The sequence below is a fragment of the Alligator mississippiensis genome, chromosome 3 (assembly GCF_030867095.1).
Source record: "Alligator mississippiensis isolate rAllMis1 chromosome 3, rAllMis1, whole genome shotgun sequence".
Classification (NCBI taxonomy): Eukaryota; Metazoa; Chordata; order Crocodylia; family Alligatoridae; genus Alligator; species Alligator mississippiensis.
The window spans coordinates 257,282,814-257,304,628 of record NC_081826.1 but is presented as its reverse complement, the minus strand read 5'-3'; the positions used below and the strand labels follow the sequence as shown (position 1 = coordinate 257,304,628).

The 21,815-nt window shown below is 43.2% G+C and overlaps 1 protein-coding gene and 1 long non-coding RNA gene across 3 annotated transcripts in view; one reads left to right on the top strand and one right to left on the bottom strand.

Annotated features, from left to right (window-relative positions):
* The window catches only part of LOC109281884 (uncharacterized), a 30,861-nt gene extending 23,548 nt beyond the window's left edge, over positions 1 to 7,313 (bottom strand). Inside the window, exons 1-3 of one of the 2 annotated variants that reach the window (XR_009461116.1) lie at positions 7,246 to 7,313; positions 5,449 to 5,652; positions 3,840 to 3,936 (exon numbers count right to left, since the gene is read on the bottom strand). This is a non-coding gene — a long non-coding RNA (uncharacterized LOC109281884). Of the gene's footprint in view, positions 1 to 3,839; positions 3,937 to 5,448; positions 5,653 to 5,922; positions 5,987 to 7,245 lie in introns of those variants that run through there. The other variant, XR_002088665.2, reaches the window with a different exon arrangement.
* Positions 1 to 21,815, top strand: part of DMGDH (dimethylglycine dehydrogenase) — an 88,454-nt gene that overhangs the window by 31,813 nt on the left and 34,826 nt on the right. The window contains exons 8-14 of the mRNA XM_014594309.3: positions 5,138 to 5,307; positions 5,460 to 5,613; positions 7,848 to 8,013; positions 11,616 to 11,746; positions 15,182 to 15,399; positions 17,119 to 17,276; positions 18,380 to 18,439. Of these exons, the coding sequence (XP_014449795.1) occupies positions 5,138 to 5,307; positions 5,460 to 5,613; positions 7,848 to 8,013; positions 11,616 to 11,746; positions 15,182 to 15,399; positions 17,119 to 17,276; positions 18,380 to 18,439 (1,057 nt within the window). The remainder of the gene's footprint in view (positions 1 to 5,137; positions 5,308 to 5,459; positions 5,614 to 7,847; positions 8,014 to 11,615; positions 11,747 to 15,181; positions 15,400 to 17,118; positions 17,277 to 18,379; positions 18,440 to 21,815) is intronic.

Sequence of the window (21,815 nt, the reverse complement as noted above, 5' to 3'; positions counted from 1 at the left end):
CCCTCTGGCTTCTCCTTTACTTGTGTGCTACCCAAGTGGGCAGCAGGGGAAGTGATTTAGAAATGATTCCAGGAGAGAGAGTAGTGCAGATTTTCAGAGCTAGTGGAGCTCTAAGTAAGGGAGCCTCCCAATGCCCATTTTCCAGCCCCATAGGCTTCCCCTTGCCACCTATACTGCCCAGCTAGTGGAGCCAGGAACCAGGCTTGGGGAGGTTCTCTCCAGGGTAGTGTGGCAAAACATCTCCCCAATTCTCACACCAGAGGCCCAGTCACTGGGAGCTGAGTAGAGGGAGCAGTGCTGTGAGCACCCTGCCTGTTTCTCACACTGGAATTTCTGGTGTGAGAAATGAGCATGGGATTTTGTCCCACTGCTCCAGTCTTTGCAAGAAAGTGAACAGCCCACACTTTCCCCAGACCACGATCAACCTGGTCTTGTGATGGCACAAGAAGAAGGGGAAAAAGGGCAGTTGTAGACCGAACATCTGCACTACTCCCCCTCCTGGAATCATTTCTAGTGATGGAAATTGTCCAGTGCTAGAAATGAATGTTTATACATGGTCACTACTTACTAAAGATCCTGTCCATGCTGGGCATGCTGCAGCCTAGAACCGAGCAGAACTCTGCCCGAAGTTGTAGTTCTGGATCACTGCAAGCCACACCTTGTCTGTGCACCCAGACTTAAACAGGGATTCTGCTCCCCCCCCATACACTCTGGTCCTGAAATTTAGGCCATGTAGAAGAGGAAGCTGCCTGATTTGAATGCTGAGGAGACAAAAGATGGACTGAAGAGTAGATATCCTTAGGATGAGGTAGGAGGAAATGGGGCTGGACACCAGTGAGAGGAATTAGAATTGGGAGTTGCAGAAAAATTGGGACTGCCTGACCAAGAAGACTACAGCTAGGAGACTGGGGCTCTGAGTAAATGAGCAAGGAGACTGGGACTGAAGTAAGAAGTTTGGGGGTGGAGAATGGGAATGACTAGGTGAGGCAAATGGCACTGAGACAAGAAACCCCAATGATGGGGAAGAGTCGGGCCTGAATCACACAATTCCTCAGCTGTCAGGAAATATCTTTGAAACTCACTAGCAAAGTGTCTCATTCCTATGTAGTGCTGATCTACAGAATGATGCCTAGCTTTTATATATCTTTATTATATCCTATCCCATTACTGAAGGCCCTTATCCCATTACTGAAGGGGAGAGGCAGCTAGCTGGCCCCAGCCCCTGGAATAGACTTACAAGGACAAATGGAGTCTTAAAAATAAAGGGCTGCCAGTCCCAGGTGCAGGCAGTGATTGACAAGCTTGGGCAGAAGTGAAGGGTCAAGTGACTCAGGGCAGGATTTATAAGCCCAGGGCCTGACCCAGAGAGGGCAATCTGGCTGAAGGAGACACAGGAGGCAGAGCTTCAGGAAAGAGCCAGTCCGGGCTGCTTATAGATATGGTGACCATGTGTCCCAGATATGCCGGGACAGTCCCAGATTTTGGAGGCTGCCTCAGCATTCGGGCTGTTGGAAAAAATTGAAGCAAAAGTCTTGGCTTGGTAGGAATCTGCCTGCACATCTGCAGCTCCTGGTACGTGTGGGTGGGTTCAGGCCAGTCTGGGACTTTTGCTGCAATTTTCTCCAGGGAGCCCAGCCAATGGGCTGCTCTCTGGTCTTTTGGGAGCTACAGGGTTGGGACTCTGTGTGTGTGTGTGTGTGTGTGTGTGTGTGTGTGTGTGTGTGTGGGCCGGTGAGTGTGTAGGTGTGTGTCAGGGTGGATATGATTTAAATCACTAGTCAGGAAGCCTCAATTTAAACACTGTTTTCTACAAAAAGTGCATTCTTGTTGTTTGCTATAATCTTTACTAATTTTAAAGAAACTAATGTTTCTTTAATCTTTACTAATCTACAGAGGAGCCTCTGGGAAACCCATAAGATTGGGCCCCTAATATAGTCTATGGCCTGTTGTGACCTCTTTATAAAATTTTACTAAAAAGGCTACATGAATATATTATCTTAAATAGTATATAATTTGAAATTCTAATCCATTTTCCATGATGATATCTTTAACATATCTTAAATTAAAGCTATCTTTATACATGTTTCTTTTATTTAAAAAAAAAAGCATTTTAGCAAAAAAATTACAATTAAATTAAAAAAATCTTATTTAAATAAAAAAAAAGATTAAAAATCCCCCAAACCATTGATTTTTATCCACCCTGGTGGGTGTGGGTATGTGCGTACGCATGTTGTCCTGCTTGGCCCCATCCCATGACTCCCCCATCCTGGATTTCCCTCCAATTATTATTATGGTCGCCCTACCTATAGAGGAAAGACTCTGTGCCACAGGAGGGCTGGAAGAAACCCTGCACCCTAAGCAGCAAAAGGTAAGTGTCTTGAGCTTTTGTGTTAGTGCTACCATGGGGTGAGATTAACCCTGACGGGAACATTTTTGTTGGCATTTTGACTGGAGGACTGGATATGGCTGTAAGGGGACAATTAGAGACCACTGGGGTGCTGCAGGGGCACCCAGCACAGAGCACTTCTAGGGCCTGAAGCCCAGCAGCCTGTGTGGAGCAGAAACGCAAACATTTTGGAAGCAGGACTGTAGTGTGTCAGAGAACTGAGTACCTGGCAGCAAGGACTAAAGGGATCCAAACCTGGAGCCCACAGAAGGCAAGACCAGGGGCTAGGGGGCTCAGAGCCCACAGGGGGTGAGACCAGGGGCCAAGGGGCCTGGACCCTGTAGATGGTTTGGCTGGAGCTCAGGCCCGGGGCCTGGGGTCCTGATAGAGTGGACCCCAGGGGGATGGACACAGCCAGAGTAAAGTGGGTCACGGCTAGGGTGCCTCAGCTCAGACAAGGGCCTATCATCCCAAAACCTCTTTTGTCCTCCAGGGGCAGCTGCCCTCTCAAATAATAACATCAAGGCATGGCAGGAGAGATAATAGGGTGGAACCTTGAGGGACTGCATGGAGTAACAAGGTAGGGGCCAAGTGTCAGCTGGAGGGGGCCTTTGCCACTCCAGCTCTAGGGCACATTACACTTACTGCTAGTATGAGCGAGCCCATAAAATATCAGCCTTAGTGACACAGGCCCATACAATCGATCTTAAGGTTTCTGTCAGCATCATGCCACATGAATGAATTTGCATTTTTCAGTTTGTTTTAAAAAAACAAGATGCTATGCACAAAACCCACTGTATTAAAAAAAGCAATATTAATGTTATAAAGTCAAGCACTCTAGAATTAGGAACTGCAAGAATGAAGGTTAGTTGTGTAACTTTAATCAGCTCCATTGTGCCATGTACATTATGATTACATTATCATATCCTGTTTTTTTTTCCCACAGCACATCTGCTTTATTCTGTATGCAGAATGTCTGGCACTCAGCAGATAAGCAGCAGTTCAATATTTTGTTCAAATTTCACTGTTCCCTCTCTGACCCTAGACCTTATTTACTGAATGCTAATCTAATCCTGATCTCGTGACAAAATTATTAATTTCTTCCTGGGATTTTCTTTATTACTCACCTCAGTACTTCACAAATAAAAATGAATTCATTTTTACAACATCTGAGATGTGAGAGAGTTTCCCACTGACTTTAGCTGTTGATGTCAGTGCTGACCCCTCCTATAAATCAGATTCCAGTGTTTCAACTCAGATGCAAAGAAACTGAGGAACATATGATTGGTGACAGCCTTTAAAAATTTTAGAGTAAGTGACTTGCTTAGCAACATATTAAGACTTGATGGCAGGAATAGATATAGAATCCATTTGTCAAGGTAGTGTTCAACCCTATCTCACCAAGAGACCATCCTTTATCTCTCTGCAATCTCATCCTTTTTTCATCATGTACCTTTCAGCTTCTGGAACAAATGAAGCAGGAATCCCATAGACAAGTTTCCTTCGTTATACATCCCCAGTTCATCCCCTCAGGCAGCCTGTCTTCTGTGCTGCCATAAAAATTAAGACAAAACATACAAGTCAAGATAAAACATATAGGCCTTATCAAAACAAACCTATTCAGCTTTAGTTAAAGTTTTGTAAAATGTTAAAATATTTCAGAGTCTGCCATTTTGATAACAGTTTGAAAGTTTCAGTACTTTATCCTGATTCAGAATTAAACTAGATTCCAAATGTATGGAATTTCCCACAGGACAAAAATTTCACTTTTAAATGGGTCTAACCATTGTACAAACACACCAGGGGACAGAGCTTAGGTTACAGGAAAGCCTAATTCTGGCATTTCCTAATTTCTGCATGCTCTATCATACAATATTATTTTAATGTAGTTTCTGTATAAATTATACTATGTCAGACTGTCCCTTATGAGCTAACCTTTTGCACCACACATGTGCCACAAAGGGATTGGATTTTAGCAGTAAGCAGCCAGCAGACAATTCCTGTAGTGGAAAGGGACTCTCTGCAGGCATGCATGTGGCAGAACCAACCGCTTACAACTACAAGTGTAGTAGGCATATTAGGAAAGAGAGAAAATATAGCAAGTGAGGAAGAGTTGTTATTTCTTAATTTTGGAGCTATTACAGAGTAGTTTCCTGGTAGTTTCTTATTCCCATCCATTCATGGTCCCCTGTTTTGAATGGAACTGGGATGCAGGGTAGTATTTAGTTTTGAATGTTCCAACTTTATTGGGAACTGGTCTAGGCTAGAGTATACTTGCTATTGTTGTCCCCTGAATTTTTTTTTGTTCCTAAATTGCCACCATAGTTTGCATTCAGGGTTGCATATTTGTTAGGAAAAAGTAATCTTGTGTCCTGTACTTCATTTTCTGAAAATCAGCAGTTTGGGAACTTACTGTAGTGTTTACTGGTGAGTTTTCTTTTTGTCAGAAAAAGTTGATAAAACTTTAATGACATTGTTCTAAACTTTAGGATAGAACGAAGCTTCCTTTTCCAGGAAGTATGATTGCCATCTGTTAGCAATCATACTTACTACCTTTTGAGCATGTGGAAGAGGACATTTTCTTCAGGAATGCCAGTGGATTTGAATAACCAAACACTGATCTGTAAGGTCCCTTCCAGCCCCTAACATCCATGAAACTATGAAATAGTTTAAAGATAATTTGTAATACTCTATGTTTTAGTAATAGTTATTTTGGATGATTCAATACCAGAGGATTTTTCTCTTTTAAAGATATGGCATTATCCATGCCGGTGGTATAGGAAAATATCTCAGTGATTGGATCTTCAATGGGGAGCCTCCTTTTGATCTAATAGAATTGGATCCGAATCGTTATGGAAAATGGACCACCACAGAATATACAGCAATCAAAGCAAGAGAGTCTTATGGATTTAACAACATTAGTAAGAAGATAATTTACAAGTATTTGTCATATTTTAAAAAATATAGCTTTGCACCTAGGTAATATAGATGTGAAATTTATGACTCCTTTTTACGTGGTTTACTTTCTTGGTGAATGATATTTAGCATGCCTCTTGTCTTACCATTTTTCCAGTTGGTTATCCTAAAGAAGAAAGGTTTGCTGGGAGGCCTACAGAGCGAGCCAGTGGGCTTTATGAAGTGCTTAAATCCAAATGTTCAATGGGTTTCCATGCAGGATGGGAGCAGCCACATTGGTTCTACAAACCAGGAGATGAGATTGGATACAAGTCAGTGAAAGATTACTTCTTTTTTCTTGGTCAGTTGTCCTGAAAGCAAATTTTTTGGGTTAGGATTGATAGGAATTATATACTTACCACTCAGGTTATCTAGAGAAAGTCTATGAGATAAGTCTTCCTCCATGTTTAAATTGTGTGATTTAATTTTCTTTCCTTTAAATCTGTTTCTAAAGGTGTGCACATTCTCAAGCATGCACAACAAGATACACTGTAACTTTACCAACCAGAGAACCAACAGTGTTTCAATCACATCTCTTCCTTTGCTCTGCACTTGATCTAAAGGGGATTCAATTATCTAACCTTTTCATGGATCAGTTTACTCCCCTCTGGGCAAAGAGTGAGTAAGAGAAATGGGTTCTTCCTTTCTGTTCCAACCTGCATACCTGCTTACAGTGGGGAATGTCAGGCAAGTAACCTTGTCTTCCCCTCCACCAGTGGAATAACAATTTGAGCAAAGTTCAGGAAAGAAGTAAGGAGTCCTGTGTGGATCAGCAAACTAAAGCCTTTAATAATCAAACCCATAATAAATGATTCAACAAGAAAGCCAGCTGTAGGTTTCCTCATGGTTACAAATTGAAGCAGTAAAAACAGTTTCTGTTATTTTTAATGTTCAGAGATTTTCTACAAATTTAACCATATATACACCATATGTAGCCAAGTTCAAGACAACATTGAATTTAAAATGACCCTCCTATAATTAGACTAACACACACACACACACACACACACACACTAGCAAATCGCCTGTCAAGAATGACCGGGGGAGGGGACACAGCGGGGACAGAGCCCAGCCTCTGGCCCTGCACCCCCTTCCCCCCAGTCCTCATCTGTCTCCTCCCCAATTGCTTCAGGCCTGACCCCATTCTTCCCTAGCAGTTCAGGTCTGGGCCTCCTCCCCCGCATCATGGCGGGCCTGACCCTGTTCCCCCTCCCCTCGTGCCGGCACTGGCTCCAAGGAGTGTTGGGGAGGGGAAGCTTGCCCTGCCATCCCCTTCATCCCCTCAGCCAGCACCCTGTGTCACCACTGCCTCCAGGGAGCAGGGCCGGGGGGGGGCAATGGGTGAGGCCAGCACTGCTGGGCTCCCCCCCCCCACTCCGTCCCCTCTGTCCCCACTGTCATGGTCACGCTCTGCCACCGCCTCCTGTCCAGAATGCTTTTGGAGCACTCTGATTGTTTGCCAAGACAACCAATTAGAGTGCAAATAAAGTGTTACAGACAGACAGTGAGACAGACTAAGGTGTTGTGTATGTGTGTATATATAATGTGTGTGTGTATATTTGGGAAATGTATAAATTAGTTATAATTTTCCATGTATAGAATCTAATCATTGGAGGGTTGTCTTAAATTCATCCCCCCCCATCACTACAGTGGGGAAAGCAGTGGCCAGGGACAGATGGTTTAGGGAGCAGGTGGCCCCCACCGCTTGTACCCCCTTTAGCCCATGGTGCCTGTGCCCCTGCCACCTGCCCCCTTTGCAGCTTCTGTTCCTCTCAGCCTCGGCCCTCATCTGCTCCCCACAGTCTCTGCTCCCTCCCCTCCCTGCAGCCTTTACTCCCCTGAAGTTTCTGTTCCCAGCAGCCTCTAGCTCCTGCTTCATTCCCTCTTGGGTATGGAATACCTACGAGCTCTGATGCCTGCCCAGCCATGCACCAGCATCCCTGAGCCAGAGCTGCCACTGCTGTGTGGCCAGGCATGTGTTCTGTGCGTGGGAGGGAAAGGAGCTGGAGCTGGAGCTGAGCCTTACAGTATGCAGGGGGAGGGGAGAAAAGTATGTTGGGTTGGGGAGAAAGGGCCGGTAGGTGCTGCAGCTCTGACTGTGGCCCTGCCCCTCCTCCCTCCCCCCCTTTCCCCGCCGCCCTACCATACTTGTACTCAACTCTAAGATGTGTGAGTTTTTTCCTCATGTTGAATGGGGGAACTAACCTTCTCCTGGAGTCAGGTAAATAAGATAGTTTATGCATTAAAAGGGTTGGTTGTGATTTCCTAATAAAACATTTGCTTATATTTTATTTTGATATTAAATGATTGTAACAATGGATTCATTATTAAGTAAGGAAAAATAATGGATAAGCTATTTAAAATTCAAGGGTTATCTCTTTATGAATGAGTTTCAAAACAGATCATTTGAACAATATAGTTACTGAAGAGATCACAATAGCATGACGGTAGGTGTTCAAAAATATGTGTATCCTGTATTTCATGCTTCTAAACTTTTCTGCTTTAGACCCAGTTTTCAACGCACAAACTGGTTTGAGCCCGTGGGTCGTGAGTATCAGCAGGTTGTGGAAAAAGTGGGTGTGATTGACCTGTCACCGTTTGGCAAGTTTAAAATCAGAGGCAAAGATTCTGTTAAACTGCTGGATCATCTGTTTGCAAATGTCATTCCAAAGGTAAACAGAACTGTGATTAGTTTATTAACCCAGGACTCGGGCACACTGGATCTGTTTCACAAATGGAAATGTTGCAGCTATACCTTTATTTCTTCTCAGAAATCTTAAGGGAAAAATCACCCATCAAAAGTCCCTTGGAAATACTTTTGCTACATTGCAGCTTGTGCAATGGAGGTTATGTTGATTTAACTGAGTTGTCAACAACCCTTTGACAGAAGTCTTTATATGAAGAGGGCCTAAAGGCATCTCACTTGGAATTTCTTTAGCCATGTTGGAATAGCTCAAAATACTGTTGTCCAAGTTCTCAGGGCAGTGCTGCTACACTTAACAGTCAAAAATGGAGCTCTCTCCCTTTAAAGAAGAGAGAGGCACTAATAGGGTAGTCCTTGTGGAGCCCAGGATTTTGTTTATATTTGGAGGCACATGATCCCTTGCTCCAGAAAGGGCTGCAGGAGGTTCACAGCATTTAGGAACACTGGGCTAGAAGGAGCTTTTTGGGCCATTGAGGATAGTCCCCTGAATTTGTAGACCATAAGTACCTGAAAAAATACCCCCAAACACTAACCCACAAATACAAGGAACAATATCCAAAATGCCAAGAACACCCTATAACAGGGCTGTCCAACAAATGACCCACAGACTGCATGTAGGGCATAAGGGGCTAGCATATGGCCCACAGGCCCCTGCAGTTACCTCTTCCATAGCCATGTTGCAGGAGGAGGCTGTGGGGCTGGCACATGCTGGTGGCACTGCCGTCCCAGCAGGGGCAACATGCTAGCCATGTGGCACATGTAGCAGGGGGCAGGAGGCTGCACATGCATCCTAAGGGGGGGGGGGGGCATGGGATCCCAGAGAGGGCTGTGCCCCGCTGGTGCTGTCCATGTGGAAACGGAGGAATTCCTGGGGGTCCACCCCCATAGGCTAAGGCTGGTATGGTGTGTGGCCTTCCAGGTCACAGGGAATTTGGACATCCCTGCCCTATAGCATGCCACAGGTAAAAGCAGGAGTCATGAAGGCACCACTACTGCCCTGCCACTGCAATAACAGAGAAGTAATTAGCTTATATATGTTCAGATGAACTTAGAGAAAGGACTGTATCCCATGCTACCAAGGAAGGCCAAAATCCTCACAGTCCGTGACAGTCTGACCAGGGGAAAAAATCCGTTTTTGTCCTTAAATTTGGCCATTTGTATGATCTCGTCCACTCCAAATCCATTCATACATAGGAAAAAGAAAGGAATCCCTTGCGGAGGAGCCTATCAACTGATTGCATGGTGAGGCATTGCACCAAGCAATATCCATTCAGTGGCCTGGTCTTCCCGAATGTGTAACCACCCTAGGGATCTTAACACCTCTCAGCCACATCTTGCATCTCCACTGACACTGTATGTGGCCATGACAAACAATACCACTGCCTTATAATCCCTGAGCTGGAGCCAGACAGGCACTCCAGCCTTGAAAGCCATGAAGTGAGGAGCTCCTGGCTGCAGAGCACAGGATTCCTGAATTGACAGTGGAACTGGAAGGAAGCAACTTTGCAGGCCTGGGAACAAAGGAGAGTTGCATGGAGCAGAGAGGCTTGTTGGTGCTGACAGGTAACCTTTATTTTATGTTAAACCCAGAAAGGATTTGGGTGTCTGCCAGAGGGCTGAGATGGTTTTGATTTAAGTTCCACCAGTGGTTTAGCTTCAAGACCTGCTGAGGGCTGGCTCAAGGCCTACTCAGAGAGCTGGTGGCCCAGAGAGGGACTAGTAGCAGGACCAGAGGGTCTACAAGCCCAGCAGAGGGCTATAGCCAGAAGCTGCCAGGGCCAGGGTGCCTGGTGATCCCAACTGGCTTGGAGCAGAGGTAGAGGTCCAGGAGGGGCCACTGCTGGAAACCAAGTCCAGGGGGCAAGTTTGGCCAGGGAGCCTGGAGGTCTCAACTGGCCTGAGAGTGGGCCAGGGTTCAGGGCCCAGGAGAGGCTAAAGGTTCAAGAGGAACCAGTCAGGGACTGCCAGAGCAGAGGAGCCTGGAAACCTCAACTGGCCCAGGAGTGGAGCCAGGGCTTAGAAGGGGGCAAAGGTCCAAGAGGGACCACCACCAGAAACTGATAGGGTCAGGGACCCCAATACCATGGGCCTGGGCAGACTAGAATGGACTACGGCTCACTCTAAGGCCTGCGGGCAGCCTCCCTTACCTAACCTTCCTTAGGAACAAGACGGGGCATGTGAGCAATCAAGGGAGGGGTACATTAGAGACAGAGCCATGCAGGAGCCACACAGCCACCAGGGGACATCACAGCCCCTGCAACACTGAGGTTAGCACTCTGTGAAGACAAAGCCAGTGTCTTCTCTCAAGATGCATCAGTATTACCAATAAGAAGAAAAAGAAGAATGACTGAACAGATTAAACAACTCAAAAGCCTATTGGTAAACATCTAGTAACCACAAAAAGTTGATTATTTAACCACAATAGGCACAGTCTAAGTCAGGGGTGGGCAAAATGTGGCCCGCGGGCCGTATGCAGCCCTCCACACCATTCTATCCGGCCCACAGGGCCTCCCAAAAATTTAGAAAATTAATATTTATCTGCTCCTGTCTGCCTGTCATGTGGCCCTCGATGGCTTGCCAAAACTCAATAAACAGCCCTCCACCCAAAATAATTGCCCACCCCTGGTCTAAGTGGTGGCCTGAAAGCTGCATACGGCTTGCAAGGGATTTACTTACTCCCTGCACAGCTGCTAGAGCCACTGCATTGATGCAGCTCCAGAACCCAGGGGTTGAACTCTGCTGCTACTTGTCCCCCTATCCTCTTGCCCACCACTGAATTTGGGATCTTCAGTCACCACTGGAGCCTCTAATCTTCAACTGAAGAAAAAGATCAGGGGTGAGTGGTGGCAGTGTTCACCCCTGGGTTCTGGAGCTTCAACAACACAGCACCTTTGGCAACTGCACCAGTAAGCCACCACCCTACCACCAGATGCAAGTCATCCAGCCCACAAGAAACCCTATGGGCTGAATCCAACCCATGGGGCCAAATAAGCTGAACAGCCCTCACACAGAGCATAATTCTGAGACCACTTGCCTAAATCAGGTGGAATTCTATAAAGTCAGTAGAGTTATAGTAGAACAAAAATTGCGTGAGTAGAACTGGAATCAGACCTTGAATATTTAACTACATAATTTGTAATATTTTGCAAACACTATTAATGTTATATAACTAACAAAATGACTGTTCTCCAAAAGAACATTAACTTCATTAATATTTTTATATCTGCCATTCATTATCTGAAATCTGGGCAGCTAGCTGAGTGACTGATCATTCTTGGGAGAGCAGACTGAAACATGGGAGATAAATTGTACCTACAAAAATGAACATATAAAAGATGGGCATGGATACCCCCTGTTCTTTCACATGTGGGCCCAACTTAGGTGCTAATGTTTTTGTCCATAAAAGCATATCCACGCCAAAAATATTGATTCAAGCACAGAGATACAGAACTTTAGCGGGAGAATGCATAAAACAAACTCATTCATAAAAGAGGGCCACTATAAAGTATCAACAGGCTCAAGCATTAAGTATATTTTGCACCTGAAATAATTATATATTCTATTATGTAGGTGGGAACCACAAATATAAGTCACATGCTAACACCAACAGGCAAAGTTTATGCTGAGTTAACAGTCTCTCAGCTATATCCAGGGGAGTTTATGCTTATCACTGGCTCTGGGTCAGAACTCCATGATCTGAGGTAAGTCCATCTTTTTATACACTTGATACTCTTAGTCATATCAGGAATAAAAGATCTCACCAAAAAGCCCTTGCTTTTCATGTACAACCCCACACAAGTTTTTACACTATGGGCATGGGTACATAATCAGGTTCCATGAAGTAAGAAAAGGCAGGGATTTACTGTGCATCAGCTACTGCATGAAAATTGCTCATAAGCGCATTGCTACTTGATAGTAAACAAAAGCAAACCTGTGGTCATTTCTCCTCTTTCACTGTGGGCTAAGCTGAGGGGGAGGGGGAAGGGGACACACAATTACATGTATCCAGGCAATTACTAGAGAACAGGCAATTCACTATAAATCCCTGTCCTTGCTTACCTTGCAGTAGCTTGTTTGTGTGTCTGTCCTAACAAGCAAATCCTGAAGCCCTTACTCAATAATTACTCAGGCAAAACCTTGAAGTTCATATGAGTCCAGCCTTTCTAAGGACACTAGTACTTGAGCCAAAGTAAATAAGTAGCTACAGCATGTGGACTAATAAACAAAGTTAAGAATTAAAATGGGGCAGCTGCTCCATAGCACCTGTCTACTTGCTCTTCTCTCATGGTAAAAGAACGCTAAACTGCAGCTATTTACCCCTCCCTCCGGTTAGTTTTCATATCCTATAGGGCAGATGGACAGTTGCTTTCCATGCTAAGTCTCTAGCCACTTACACCTTACTGTACTTTGTTTTTTTTCTTCATACACTATAGGTGCAATCTTTGATATCATAGGGGTCTGCATTTTACTCTTTTTAGTTCAGTTGAACCCTGAAATATAAGCAGTTGTATAGGGGAATTAAAGTAGAGGTGTAGCTAACTGTCCAGCAATCCTGTACTATTTAATATAAGTAGATGTTGATTCCCTGTTTGTATTGGTTGCCTTGTTCTGAATTGTATGTTGACAGACAATGGGGTTATTCTTTTGAGTATTTTGTCTTGTACAAGAAATAAAATGGCACAAAGAATTAGTGACCCTTTAAGGCCAATACTACTGGTGCTACTTGTTCATTTGTTCAGATTCCGATACCACTAGTTCTGTCTTCTTGATATTAGGGGAGTGCTGTATGCGTCCTTGGTACTGAAAGAAAGAAAGAACATTCCAGGAGAAAAAATGGCAGAAATACATTGCAAGAGTATATTAAACTGATTCTTTCAATATGTGCATTACAAACAAAGTCAGTTGCATTAATTCTGGCTAAACACACAAAACAAAAGAGGGATCTCTGCTGGGAAAGTGAATGTGCAATTCACTGAAAATTAATCCCTAAAAATAGTTAAAGAATGGAGCGCTTCAATTTGATGCCTTCAAAGTGAATAGTGTCTTTTTGTGTAAGCAGCTCAACTGGAATCAGTGAGAATGCTTTCACATTTAGGTACTGAAGTTGAGTACAACCAGCCCCAACATACTTATTGCTAAAAAAATTAAGAGCCTTGTATGGTCCCCCAGCTATTCCTGAAGACTTTCTAAGAAGGCTTATGAGACACCAGCCTGTAAGATTTTAAATATTACCTATTTTATCCATATTTTGTAAACTTCATGAAAAACAATACATGGCTGCTGTTTTTGATTGAACCAAGACATAAATGGAGCATCTCTTAATCCTGTATGAAGTCCTCTGATCACCTCCATCCTTTTCCCCCTTTAAAAATTGTCCTTCTCTAGTTCTACATGAAACTGTTTCTATTGTTGAGCTAATGTTTCAGCTACAAACCCCTTTTTCACACCAGTTATTAAAGTGACTCCACAATTTGATCTGGAGAGGGCTCTGGGCCTCAAGACTCCTGGGAAGACCCTCATATAGTAAAAAAAAAAAAAATTCTTTCCTGTTCTGATCTGCAGTATTCATGGATCAGGCAGGAAAGGGTAAAAATAAAGGGCCCAGAAAATGAAGACCACCTTGACCATCTGCCAAGCACAGCTGTTTCATGTGCCACTGAGGAAAGAGGAGGAGGAGGGGAATGTCTTGAAAACAGGAAAGTATGGGTTGTACATTTCCAAAGAACAAAGTTTATGGTTATTTGGGGACTGTTTGCACCCCAGATAAAGAATTTCATTATAGATCTGGAAGATATCACAGGAAGAAATGCAAAATTGGGATCTCCTAGTAAATTGCTGCTTAGCAGCAATAGCAGCAGTTGCAGAACTTACTATTCTAGCCATAGCAATACCAGTGATACTGGTAGCTAGGGGAAGAACAAGTACAAAAGGCTTATCAAAGTAACAGCAGAGGCAATAAGAAACATGGATGACAGTACATTTGGAGCAGCTTCAAAAAGGGAGGAAGAACTGCTGTTCAAGAGCATAAAGCATCTGTTATACTGTAACTTTTAGGTGTGTACTAATCCATAGCGATATGAGTGTAACAAAGCCATCCCAACTTTAACAGTGATTTGTCCAGGGTTAAAGAAGGGGTGATTAAGCTGATTTATTGCTACAGGTTCATATATGTGTAACAATTGCAGAGGCTTTGTACAGACATTCAGTTTTTCCTGGGAGAGTTGCTGTTCTCCCATGAGAAACAACAAGTGTACAGATGTTCAGGTTTTTTTTCCCTAAGGTAAAAATGGCTTCTCCAAGAGAAAACCTGGGAACAAACAGAGTTAAATCCCTCCCAGGAGAAACTCTCCTGGGACAGAGAATATCTGTACATGCTGTGGTGGGTAAGTTTTTTCTACCAGGAGAACAAACCTGGGAGATTTCTCTCAGATTATTTGAATGTGTGTATACAGCAAAGTAACAGCTGCTTTGTGCTCCTGACTGTCAGCTTCCCTTCCCCTTTTGAAACCACTCCAAGCGTATGTTACAATGACTATGTCTGCCAGTGACCCCCAGATACCTTACTGTTTGCTTAAGCACACTATTTTCTTCTACATTTCCACAGTTTGTTTGAGAAATGCCTGAGCAACCACTCTGATCTCTTACATATGCTGTCCTGATTGACCTCAGAGTCAGTCAGGCTGATATGAAGCTGCACCCCACAGAACAAGTCCTAAATATTTGGCCTCACGATTAATAGTAAATAAATAAATAATCAGTAATTGCTAGATTAAAGCTTTGTTCTGTACACCTGGTGGATCCTTGATATCTACAACTTCTAGATCACTGGTCTTTTCTAGAGTTATTGGATACTTAAATAGTAAACTCTTTGGGATAAAGATTTCTCTACCTTGTGGGTTCAGCAGCTAGCACAATGAGATACTCTGATCCTTGACTAGGGCTCTATGTATAACAATAACAAATAATTTTAATTAAATAATTTTAATAGCAATTAAATGTATAACAATAACAAATAATTGTAATAGCAATTAGCATTATTATATTGATCACTATATATATATACACACACACACACACACACACACATTATATCAGGAATAAAAAAGGTTAATTCAATTGTTGTTCTTCTCTTGTAGGTGGATAGAAGAGGAGTCAAAGGCAGGTGGATACAATGTTGAAATTAAAAATATTACAGATGAGATGGGAGTACTTGGTGTAGCAGGACCATATGCACGAAAGGTCCTCCAGAAACTGACTACTGAGGACCTTAGTGCTGCCACATTTAAGTTTCTTCAGACCAGACATTTTAAGTTTTCTGACATTGATGTTACTGCTATAAGGATATCCTATACAGGTAAGAGGTAGGCAAACCACATGGTCAGGATTAAAGGCAACTGGGAAACCGAGTAGTGTGACCCCAAATTATACTGCAAAAGGAATATAATAAGCAGTTGGTTTATCAAATTCTATATAAGAGAAACCCTAGTACACTGATTTTTTTCAAACATTTTCTAGTCAGGTACCATGAAATATTGAGAAGACTGCCCACAAATAAAATGCCCCAAAAGTATAAATATTTTTTCTTAACAAAACAAAGGCCTATTCTGATAACCTTTTTGGTTGATGGAAATGTCAAGATTTTTTTTTGGTTTGCCAATGACTTAGTGTCTGTAAAATGCCTTGAAAAAGTAAGCATAATTGATAAGCATTTTGGTTTTTTCCCTCCTCTTTCTCTTGGTATAGACCAGAGGTGGGCAAAATATGGCCCACAAACCAGATCCAGCCCACCAAGGGATTTTGTCCAGCCTGCGGCAGGCCCCTTGTCCCTGCTTGACCCATGCCATGGCATGTGTGGCTGGTCCCACCACCCCTGGGTACGCAGCAGAACTGGGGTGGAATAGCTGTTGGACTTGCTTCCTGGCAGCCCCTCCAGTGGTGGCTCCATCCGTCTGCTGCTGCCAGTCTCTACCTCCAGTGGACCTGGCTTTGGTGCCTAGGCACTCCAGTTCATCTGCCCGCACCCACCATTGGGGGTGTTGGATGGAGTGGACAGGCGGCGTCTCCAGAACCCGTGCAGACAGGGCGCATGGCAGGGTTGATGCTGTGGGCAGGTGGGGAATGTAATCTGGAAGCAGGACAGGTGGGTGGGGCCAGGGTTGGGATCATGATTGGGATTGTGGGGTGGTGACAGCATGGGGCCAGGTCCCAGGACAGGGCCATGATCTGCTGCCCTCCTGTCCTGATGATGAGTGATCGATGCTGTGGGCAAGGGCATGTGGGGAGCAAATTGCAGCTCTGCCCTGAGCCCCAGTCCCAGGCTGTCATCACCCACGATCCCAATCCCAGCCCCAGCCCTGGCCCTGCCCACCAGTCCTGCTCCCAGATGCTACTCCCAACCTGCACATGGCCCCATCCCATCTGCATGGCTGAACGTGGGACAGAGCCACTTAGGGAGTTTTGGTGAGCTCTTGTGGGCTGACAGGTAGGGGATGCTGACCCAGCCCATGACAGCTCACCAAAACTCCGTAAGTGGCCCTGAGGCCCAAATAATTGCCCAACTCTGGTATAGGCAGATGTTTATAATTGTACTGATATCAGATGGTACTAGTATAAAATGTTATGATGTAACTCTTACAACTGCATGTTACTGTTGATACAGGATTAAAGTTACAGCAGTTTAGTTCATGTATCACTATAGGAACATACAGAAGTAACAGTTGAGCACATATTACTGTGATGTGCAGTTCTTTTATATTTCCTTACATAGCTCCATTAGATTTATACTTTTCTAATTTATAAATTTGTGTGTTTTTTCCAACTTTTATAATGTGTGTGTCCCTTATATCTTCTCCTACTTAATCTCTCTTATTTCCCCAAAGTTTTTTGTTTTTCAGATTAAAGTACAGTAATACTGCCACTGCTATAAGACACTTCCTTCAGGAGTTTCTGCTAGGAAGGAGAATATATGTTCTGTCTTATTATTGAATTCAGTATATTATTTAGCTCTGTCTAGGACTAAAAATAGTAGGATTGTTTACCACAGACTTGACTTCTTTATTTTTTTTTTTCACAGGTGAACTGGGTTGGGAGCTCTACCATAAAAAAGAAGATTCTGCAGCTCTTTACAATGCTATAATGGAAGCAGGGCAGGAAGAAGGAATTGACAATTTTGGAACTTATGCTATGAATGTCTTGAGGCTGGAAAAGGCTTTCCGGGCTTGGGGGGCAGAGGTCTGAAAACAAACCATTCTCTTCGTTCTATTTGTTTGTTTGTGTTTTGTCTTGTACAGATACTAGTCGGAGCACAAAGAGTTAATATTTGTTCCAGTTTCTCAATCTGGAATGAAGAGAAATTAGAAAAAAAAGTCTGCCCTAATGATGACCTGTACCTTTTTATTAGGTAAAAATAGCTAGTGTACTCCATTCTATTTTTGGCAAAGATAATCTAGTCAATTCACTGCTAGTTTTCCCATCTTAGCATAATAAAATAATGAAGTTTTGCATTCGGGCATCTGGAAATCACAGTGACAAGCTTGTCTGGAATTTTATATAGAAGAGCTTTTTAAGATGTTTCATTTGTGCAGTAATTGTGTCATGAGAGGAAAATCATTTTCAGCTGATAAGATTTTTGAAACTTCCTCATTTTCCACCAGACTAATATGGATGAAAGAATTTGACAGAAACAAAGAACCAGTCCAGCAGCAAAGGGTGGACTCCTAAAGAAAGTCAGTCTATTTTTTGAATCCTTGAAACTTTTCCAGATTCATTTGTAGTTAGTGCTGTACCTTCTTACTTGCTTTTATCTCAGAAATTTTACAGTCTCTTTTCTTTGGCTCTAAAATATTTTGTACTACATTTCTTTTACTTTCTCCCAGTACTGCCAAAGTTGCCTTTCCCCCCCTCATTTAATGGCCAGGCAGTAGCAAAAGGAGCAAAAGTTTCTATGACTAAAGTGGATATAACTGGCAATGCATTTATTGTTTTCTTTGCCACATACGATGTTCTGGTGCTCTGGAACTGATTGATATACCTCAGTTGTCCATGCTTGTGTACATTTTGTTCTTTGTTGATGTCTCATTTGTTTTTAAGCTATGTATTTATTATTGATGTTAAAACTTAAGATACCTAAAACAACCCATGTTTTATGAGTCTGCTCTTCGTTGTAAATATCATGTATAGCAATATGCACTTTACCCAATCTACACTGAAAGCTGTATCAGTGTAATTTATCTGTGGTGAAGAAAAAATGGAAATCGACATAGAAACACAAGCAGCAAAACAATGGGCATGATACTGGTTTATCACTAATGGATTAAATATTTATTTTGTAATAGATGAACTGTGACACTAATCCTTTGGAAGCAGGACTGGAATATTTTATAAAGCTAAACAAGGTATGTCTCCATTATTTTCAAAACTTTGTTACTTACAGGGTTTCTTCTAAATATATTTAAGTTTTTTCTATGATATACAAGTATGATATTTGAAAATGAGTGAAACAGTTTCTCATTGTATTGTAAAGTAATTCTTAAGTGTCACTTTGCTGATAACAATGTTCTTCGTATTTCTTGTTGACAAAATTATATAGTAGAGTTTATACCATATTTCCTTACATACATTGCACCCCAAATATAGTACACACCTTATTTTTGAAGGGCAGAATGAAGAAAAAAGACTTTTCCATAGTTATGACTGCATAGAACAGAGACAGAGCCTAATCTTCAGGCCCTCACCCTTTCTTTCCTGCATAACTAAAGCTGAATCCCTAGCTGCTGCTGAAAACTGGTCTCTATTGGTGGGTCTACAATTTTATAAAGCATTAAAGAGTCTGTGCTAACGAGATAAGGAGTCTGAGCTAAAGAGGCTATGAAACAGAGACCCTGGGAACGGGTAGCAGACAGTAAAATTGCCCTAAGAAAGGTCAGCTTGATTAGGGGAAATCAAGACCATTAAAAAAGGATCTTATTAACACCTGTGGAGTGAAGAAAAATGAGTCATTAAGTCAATTAACTCCCTCAGCTTCCTAAACATCAAGACCACAACTACTTTACAGTAGACCAGGAATCAAACTAAGGTGCTTCCAATCCCAGATAAAAAAATCAGAGTCCCTGCTTAAAACATGCACCCCAACTTTGTGGGGCTGATTTTTGCAGAAGAGGTTTGTGTTGTATGTGAGAAAATACAGTGTATATATACACTGTATATGTCTTATCTAAGGTTGTGTATGGGAGGCTTTAATATATTCAAAACAGCTCTTTCAGTAAAGTGGCTATTTTGAGAAACTTGGGTCTTGTATCTTTTTGAAAATATGTAGTATCTATATACCAGTGAACTGCAACATTTATATTATGGAAACATGGAAAAGTTTTGACCTGTCTGTTTATTTAATGAAATGTTTGGTGCAGCATTCTCTCTTATCTCCCACTCAATAGTTATTGTATCGGAGTAAATATAGGTTTGAGGAAAGTTAGTTTAAAACAATTGCTCAGTGCAGACTTGAATATGAAGAATCAAACCCAAGAAGCTAAATTACTGTGTTCTTGTAAAACTTATTTATAAAGCTGCTGAAGAGGCTGCATCAGCAATCTGATTGCTGCCTAATTCTAAATATAAGAAATGGGTTTAGGTTAGGGTTGAAATCATGGATGTATTTAAATGTAGATTACAACAGTTAATATAAACTGTCATACCTCCTTTTACTGGCATCATTGTCTTGTAATAATACATTGGTAATTTTTGTCCTTCATCAAACTCTATGCAAAGTCCTACATATATTTCCTTAGTCTCTGTCCCTCAGTTCCTCATCTGTAAATACTTCAATTCATGGAGAAATTGGGAAGATATATTAATTAAAGTTTGTGAAATAAAATCTACAGTGAATAAATGCCATAGAAAAATCAATGAAGAACTCTATAATTCTAGACTAATTCTAACTCACGTGTGCAAAACCGCTTCGCGGTTCTCTCCCACCCCGCGTGTCCGGGCTGCCGGCCACAGCCCGCGTGCACTGGAGACGGGTCCAGTACGACCCCGGCTCGCCCCCAGCTTGCCCATGGTGGCCAGAATGGAATTGGAGTCACCGCCGCGCATGGCGACGAGGGCGGGCTCAGGGCTCGGCCCGCACAGTATAATGAGGATAACACAAAACGTGAGCACAGTTCATTCTGTGCAGCAGACAAAGAACAAATCTTTTGGGTCTTCTATTCGGACTTCCTGCATGGGACAGGTACCAGAATTCCTACATCTTCCTCAGTGCCTGGAGCTCTGCTGATTTCCTCATGTCAATGCTTGTTCCTTTGTGCAGTGGATTTATTGCTATGTGGATTGGATAACATAATTTTTCCCTAATTATAGAAAATAACAAATGAGAAGTAAACACACTGAGTCTATGCATAATATAATGCATTATTTATCCTTTACACATGGTCCTGCCATGTAAAACACAGCTGTAGTATGAGAATGAAGTGAAAAATAAAGTACATTTGTTATTAGGGTTTTTTCTTTCCCATTTTAATTCCTGCTGCAGCTGTTTCTAGTATTATCAGGAATAGCAACCATAAACAGAGCTAAACTGTCACTTATCCATGATGCTTATGTAGGGGAGTAAGAGGGTATAAAGCACTCCCTATTTCTTTGTACGTGTCACTTGCTTCACAAGCTCAGTGAAGAGGGTAGGATAGGTGTTAGAGACCCCTAACACACATGCCAGAATGTGGCACGCAAAGGCATTTTACTTGACACGCTCCTCGGGGCAAACGGCAGGGGAGGGGCCAGGGCTGTGCTGCCACAACAAGGATCAGACCCCTTGTAGCTCCCCTGCCGTCCACCTGGAGGTGTGCATGCATCTACTGCTGGCAACAAGCTAGGCCGGGGCTCCACAGACCTTGAAGAAGCTGCCTGCAGCCTCCCCACCACCTTTTGCAAGCAGGCTGGGCTCTGTGTTGGCTGGCAGTGGCTTGTCTAGAGCCTGGGCTGGCTGTGGCAGATGGCCAGGAGGTACAAGCCACTGCACCAAGGTCTGCAGAACTCCTGCTTGGCGCATTGCTGGCACCGGGTGCACATGTGCCTCTGGGCGGACGGCAGGGAAGGGGCCAGGGCTGGGCTGCCACGACTAGAACTGGGCTTCTTGCAGCTACCCTGCTATCAACCTCTGGCACACTAACATTTTACAAGTTGAGGTTGGGGTGTTTTTGGCACTCCGGCCAAAAACGCTGCCGACCCTGGGATTGAACATCTTTGTGAGATTGCTATTCCCTCTTCCCTCTGCACAAATGGTCAGGGAACAGTTAGGCAGGGTGGATCTATGCCACTGCAAGCACAACTAGGAAATTTGGTGCCCTAGACAAGGGAGGGTGGGGGTGAGCTTTCACACAGGCTGCTGCCACTGTTGCCATGGCACAGGCTTCCTGCTACCATGGAGTGGGGTTCTTGAGGGCTGCCATTCAGGCATCTCCCTTCTAAAACAGAATCCAGGCCATTGTCCTGCCCACCCACCCCTAGTTATGCTACTGCATGTGCTTTATGGTGACCAGCATAGCTGAACTGATTTGAAGGGGTGTGTAAAGATTTGTATGCCAGATAAATAATTTGTGCAGATTACCACCCCTGCAGAGTAAGAGGGAATAAGAGACCCAGTTGTGATTGTCATGGTTTCATGGTCTGCTCCGGGAGAGGACAAGTATGAACTGTTCCATACTCAAGTCATAAGAACATAAGTAGCAGACTGAGTCAGACCAATGGTCCATCCAGCCCAGTGTGCTGTTTCCAATC